Below are 6,849 nucleotides of genomic sequence, written 5' to 3'. Positions count from 1 at the left end.
GTGACCCATTCCAGAAGCTAACATTCCTCGGCATTACACAGGACCAGAACACAAACTCACTCCTTCTGAGCTAACTTACATATTTTGGTTTACCAGGGAGATCTAATTCCAATTTCTTACTGGAAAATCCACGTCCTGCCCTATCTTCCTATTCATCCCTGCTGGTAAGGAAGCGGGGGGAAGTCAGAGGTGGAACAGAAGTGGTTCCAGTGTGTGTGACACGAGCAGGGGGCAGTCTGGCAGCAGCAAAATACCACAGCATTTTCCTGAGCCGGGGAGAAGGGGGCAGGGAAGAGCTGGACTATTGCTTAACTCCCACTCATCCTCCTCACTAATTTATTCAAACAAGAGACTGGGAACCCCCAAGTGTCCCTCTCCACCAAAGGTCAGACTGATTTTCAGTATTTTAGGCAAAGCCTACAAAACCACTTCCGGCTTGTCTGCATTTCTGCAAGCACCTGAGAGTCCCCCGACCTGCAAGGAAGGGCAACAACCAAAGGAAGTTAAAAATCCAGGCAGGAACACTTCTGGTAGTGGAGTTCTCCACTTCACCATGTGCCTCTCTCTCCAGCACTTTGGGAATCAAGTTCATCTAGCAAATGCACATGCTGTAATTAGAGTTGTCTGGGGAGTCTAACAGATGCTTCCCACTGCCACTGACTCCCTTCAAGCCATCCCATCTCTGAAGAAGCCTTGTTGGAGCCCATCCACGGCAGGCAGCAGTTGGCAGGTTCTTGCCAGGCCCTGCTTACACACTTCACACCCTCCTCTCTCCCCAGGAACAGCCTTAGAAATGCCCTGCCTGGGTCTGGAAGTGGAGGATGAATACCCTGGGTTCACTCTGCTGATGTCTCTCTCCCAAAGGAAGAGGCAGCAGACAAAATCCCTGTGAAGACATCCTCAGGTTACCCCCATCAAGGCTCCTCACCCACAGTGAATCCCTCAGAAGAGAATCCAAGGAGATGAGATGTTTATTCCTGCTCATACTGAAGGACCTGCTCAGGTCAAAACAGAGACAAGCATCAGCTTTCCTGCCGAAAACTGCTCTGGTGCTGGACCAGTGTCAGCTCCAGGGAAGGGAGGACACGCTGCAGGGGATGGATGGAGGGATGGGTGGAGGGATGGAGGGATGGCTCCTGTCACCAGTGGGGAAAGCAGAGCCAAAGAGAAAGAGGCCACTGGATGGGAATCATTGCCAGCAGAAGAAGAAGGCACAGTTTTGTTGTGCCTCGCCTTCAGCTCCATGAGGTGGAGAACCAGGAAGCACTTCGTTGGCACTTTAGGGCCTGGGGGGGACTCAGCTTCAGGGATAGGGGCTGACAGACAATGAGCCTCTCACTAGACAGCTTTTAATCTGTGTTCCTTGGGATAAATTTGCAGAGGTCTTGAGGGACTCAAACTAAACAATACAACTCAGCTGAGCTGGTCATTTCTCCTTTTATCTCCCTCCAGCATCTTAAAGCAAGTTATTTTCCTTTCCTTCCCACTACACAACTTAATTAGCCTAATAAACTGAGTTCATGGGTCTTGGAACATGGCACGGCCACTCAAATTGAGGGAAGACTTGGAATTAGCTCTTAAGGCTGATAACTGTGTCACTGTTTTCACTGAAGAGCAAATCCATTATTCAAAGTGAGGATTCAGCTAAAGCGTCAGGATCCAAGATATTTCATGGGAGACAAGGAAGAAAGAAAGATGATGTAATATGGGCCAAAGACAGGAATTTCAAAAATCAAGGCACGAACTGAACTCAGGCTTTATATAGCAAATCAAAATACCAGACCCAAGTGCTCACATAACACAAGTTAATGAATAGACTTCTGAAAAAAAAAAAAAAGTATTAAGAGACTGTTTTTCAATGTGTTTAACTTCACTTCCAGTTACATCACAGACATCTGTCTTAAAAAAAAAATAAACCACAGATGTACTTCTTCCCATAACCAAATCTGTGCCATAAATCTCCAGTGCAGTATCAGATGAGGCAGAGGCTGATTTAATCCCACAATTCTGACAAACAGTGCTTGTCCCTACCTCGTGCAGTTTCTCAGACTGACAGAAAAACATCCTCCACTCTAGAGCTGGTCTCTAACTGCAGACTGAGATCCAAATCCAAGACTTAAGCCATCAATCAGGAGCTCCCATGCCCTCCTGGGAGCTTAACTTCTGCAGAGTGATCTACAGGCACCCCCAGGCACGCTGCAGCACCTGCTGAGGGCTTTGGAGATGCTCTCCAAGAATGGAGATCATGGCTCAGCCTGTTCCCTAGGCCCGCTTGATGGAACTTCCTGTACAATTTTCAGATCAACACTGAATCTTCTGACATTTTCAGAGTTCATTCCTCAGCGTTTGCTGAACAGCAACTGCCCAAAGCCTTGTTGAACTCTGCAGCAGAACTGATCTCGAGACTCGAGAGATGAAACGTAACCGCTCAAACAATGCTGTCAGTCCTCCTACGCTGGAGTCTGGGGATAAACCACCAGTGACTCTCACAAATTATACCCACATCAACATTTCCCTCTCATCTGTACTGGGAGGACTCCCAAAAAAAGGTCTCCTTCACCCCCAGGCTCTGGAGGCAGGAGGATAAGGAGATTTCTGTATTATTTTTAAACAGATTCTCATTGAACCGAGTGATCGAAGGATACTCTGAAATACTTTCAGATTATCACGTCAACATCAATAACTGGAAGAAAAAGGCTTTGCAGAGATCCATGGCAGCAAAACTAGAGTGACTACAGCAGCAGTCTGAGATGGAAGAACAGTCAAGCTACAAAAAAAAAAAGCCATGCTCAAAAAAAAAATTCCCCCAAATTACTAACTTCTACCCATCAGAAATTCATACACAGTCACTGCACTTGAGCCTCAAGCCATTTTGTTCTCATGTGGGCATGCATTTTGTTCTTGAAAGGAAGCAGCTACAGCTCACTAAAGAAAGAGTCTGAGAATAAAGTAAACAACTTGATTAGACAAGAAAAGACCAAGAGCTGTGGACTTCCTAACTGATGCCAGGTGGCAGAAACTATGGAAAGACTGAAACTTTTCCAAGGCAGTCAGCCCTGTACCAATATCCCAGTGGCACCAGTGGTCCTGTGGCTGAGGTCAGCTCCCAAAAGCCACTGAATTTGCTTAAATTAACTTTTGCCATTAAAAGAAAGGACATGTGGCTGCTTTAAACCTCACACTGACTCTGCAACATTAGGTGTTTAAAGTCATTTGGTCATTCGGGTTTGGTCTGGTTTATGCATTAATTTTATCCAAAATGAGCCTGAGCAAAATAGAGGAGGGCCCTCCCTACAGAGAGCTCTGCAGATAATGCTGCTCTTCAAAGGATTCGGAAATTTGGAAGCAAGTACAGGTGAGGGAATCTGGGGCACTTCAGCTGAGAGCAGCGTTACCAAACACCAAACCAGAGCCAGGGCCAACAAGCTTTCTTCATCTCAGAGATGAGACACAACCATTCTCCAGCCTGAGGCTCAGAATGCACCAGGAATTACACTTTTAATTGATCTTATTAGGTTTTTTTATGATGTTAAAGGTAAAATGCCATTAGTCAACACGTGATGTCTTTAAGACTTGTTTAGCTCCCTATGACCTGCTAACAGAAAACCTTGGAAGAACCAGTGACAGGCAACAGACTTGTAATTCCACTTTTCAATAAAGCTGGTGAATAAACCAGAATCTCTGAAAGGTAAGATGCTGTTACTCCTAATTATGCTGCTTCCTCATGAATTAGGAGATCACTGCATAAAGGGATCTTAAAAATGCAAGTGTCCCCAGTGGAAGGCCTTCACTTTTGGGGTTTTGAGTGAAAGCTGTGTAGTCAGTTGATGTAAAAAAGAACAGGCACAGACGTGAAACACCTGGACAGAGAAATGTGTTCAGTTTGAGCTAAGGTAGGCTTTTCTGTCACCAGTATTCCCCTCTGCCCTGTTCTCACCTTATTCACTTTATGCAACAACCTGTCTGAGGACCATGTGGAAGGATCAGCTCCTCTGTTTGCAGCAGAGCTAAGAGAGGTGATCTTACCACAACTGTGAAACATCTCACACCTATTTTCCTCTCTCCTCCATTCATATGGAAAGCTGAGGCAATAAGACACTTGATTCAACAGATATTTCAGAGAGATTATCAAGGTGGTTTTTTTACTGGGTGATGAAGGGGCAGTTTCCATCTCAGAAAAGTTTGCAGGTGTGAAAAGAACCACCTTCACCATTTCTTTGGCTCTACCAGTCCAGAAACACTGAGAAACTGAGCACCTCTGCACTATCTGTAATCCACATAACCCAAACAGTTTGGGTATTTGGTAAGAATAGACAAAAAGGGAGGGGGGAAAAAAAAAAGGTATCACCCAGCTACTCAGAAATGACAAAGATTCTTAAGAAACGAAACCACAATCTGACACTCTGAACTGAAACTCCAGCACAGTAACCCTCCTGCTGTGGTTCTGCACTTCTACACACTCCCAAAGACCCAATTCATACTGCAGAAACTCTGTGTGCTCATGAGGGGCTCTCACATGAGGGGCTCTCTCATGAGGGGCTCTGCATCTCAGTGCTCTCTCCACAGGTAAAACAAATACAGGAGCTTGTTCCTGGGGCTACAGAGCCAAGATCCAGCAGCTGACCTGCACACTGGTATTCCAGGGATGGGCAGAGCAGCACAGCACTTCCCCTCAGGTCTGTCTGCAATCCATGTGGTAGTGGAGATGGCAAAGAAACAACAAACACACAGCCCAGACAGGGGAGAGAGCAGATAGAGCAGGACCTTGTCTGAGGTGTCGGGGTTTGCATCATCTCCTCCCCGCATCCCTCATGTTCAGCCCACACTACTCATCTGGGTGCTCCTCTAAAAGACTCTTCTCAAAACTGACTGCTGTGTGTTGCTGCTTTAAATGTCAATAATCTTGGCTTTAAAGTAGAATTTCTGGTCCTAAAATGCTTTGTTTCACAGTGTCTGTACTGCACGTAACTGCACTGACCAACTGAAACATCTCATTCAACAGGCAGAGAAGGAAAACAGTGCCACTAAGGAACTGTCCAGAAACTTTTGCAGACACCAGCACACAAACTGAACTGGTTCACACCTGAGCAAGCCCACACAACTGTGTGCATGCGTGTTCACACACAGCTGGCAGTACGACCTGTGTGCACAGCTCTAAGGGATGTTACCTCAGCACTTCTTTGTCTCCTGATCCACTCTAGCATTTCTTATTTTTATTAATTCACTCACAGAATGCTCTCAAGTTTTCTAACCTCCATTCAACAGGGAGTAACTACTGATGAGGAGTTTGAAGTGGCAAACACCAAGGTAGCCTTTAATCAGCACAGTCTCATCCTCACCTCTCACTCTGGTAGATCCAAAGAGGCTCCACAAGCACCAGAACTAAAGAAACTCAGGGATTCAGCTTTGAGAACAGGCTGACTTTGGTTTCAAAGTAAGTCCTACATTAATTTTTCTCCCACAGCTGAGACCCCGACAAAATCCTCAGCTCTGAGTGAATTCTCTAAACCTCTCCTGTCAAGGCACTGCAGCTGGGAACAGAGAGGTGGTGGAAAAGATTGCAGAGATACTTTTACAAAGTGCGTGGGAACTCAATTATCTCAGAAATTCAGCTAAATTTGACAGATGGGTACAAATCAGCCAACAGCACAGACAGGATCTTCTGTGCCTGCTCAAACCTCAGGAAAATTTAGTGAGGAAAACAGCTGGAGTTAACTTGCTCAGTATGCAAGTCTATTTTTAGAAGGTGAATGTTTCTTCCTCAATTAGATTACTCACTACTACCCAAACGACTGCAATACAGATCCAGGATCATTTTTATCCAACCTTTGTACTTAATCCCACCGACTCCCAAAACATCCAGCTTTCATTTTGTGGTCAGTTGGCTCCTTGAGAAAACCAGACATCAAAGAATTAAATGCCGTGATTACACATCCCTGAAGAATAACCAACATCCCAACCCTGCATCAGGGCCTGGCTCAACAACATTTTCCAGAAGAAAGCAAGGAAACCAACCTTTTTCAACATCTTGTTCTGTTTGTGGAAAAATTCCACTTTGATATCACCGCATACCGGCAAAGGTTGAGGGAATTCAAAGTACATGTACTTGTCTTCACGTCGTGAGGGTCCTGAAGGGGAGGTGAATATCTTTACCTTTAGCTGGTACACCACAAACTGAGGATCTGTGTGACAAAACAAGAGTGTCACTTTGTCAGAGAAGCCTCAAAAGTATCAAAAAAGCACAATATTGGTAGCAGAAACAAAATCATGAGCTACGATATTTTCAAAGTTAAATAAATTTCTATGAAGGGTTTAACACCACAGGAGACCAAACTTTGCCAGATGCTACTGGAAACAACATCAAAGATTTCTGTCCTTCATGGCAATACTTTCAGGCCACCAGTGAGCTCCTAAAACTTTATTTCTTTTTAATATAATGACTATAAAAAGTGACAACTACTTGACTGTCCCTTGCATTTTGCCTTTCCTCTCTATTACATAGACCTAAGTGAGGGGTTTTACTCTCTCTCACCTCTTCTTCCAGTTGTAGAGTGGCTGGTGAGGTCAGCATAAACTGACTTCTACTCTTTGCAAACAAGCAAAACCAAGGACAAAACGGGAACATTAATACACAAAACCAACCAGCACCAACAGAGCCTAAGCTGGTCCTGTAAATCACCATCACCAGAGAAGTGCCAGCCATGGCATAACTTCCCCAATTAAATCTGCAGGGCTAACACTGATATTATGAGGGGTTTTTGGTCCACTTTAAGCAGAGTTGCTTTGCAAATGGCCAGACACCCCCGCAGTGCTGTGGGAGTCCCTACTAAACACACCCACACTATCCTG

At 45.0% G+C, this 6,849-nt stretch overlaps 1 protein-coding gene across 1 annotated transcript in view; it reads right to left on the bottom strand.

Moving 5' to 3' along the window:
- PTEN (phosphatase and tensin homolog) overlaps nucleotides 1–6,849 on the bottom strand; it is a 30,094-nt gene that overhangs the window by 2,752 nt on the left and 20,493 nt on the right. Inside the window, exon 6 of the mRNA XM_008633282.2 lies at nucleotides 6,016–6,182. Coding sequence (XP_008631504.1) covers nucleotides 6,016–6,182 — 167 coding nt within the window. The remainder of the gene's footprint in view (nucleotides 1–6,015; nucleotides 6,183–6,849) is intronic.

Source organism: Corvus brachyrhynchos, unplaced genomic scaffold (assembly GCF_000691975.1).
Source record: "Corvus brachyrhynchos isolate BGI_N302 unplaced genomic scaffold, ASM69197v1 scaffold334, whole genome shotgun sequence".
In the NCBI taxonomy this organism is placed as follows: Eukaryota; Metazoa; Chordata; class Aves; order Passeriformes; family Corvidae; genus Corvus; species Corvus brachyrhynchos.
The sequence above is the reverse complement of the archived record's forward strand: the minus strand, read 5'-3'. Positions and strand labels throughout refer to the sequence as shown.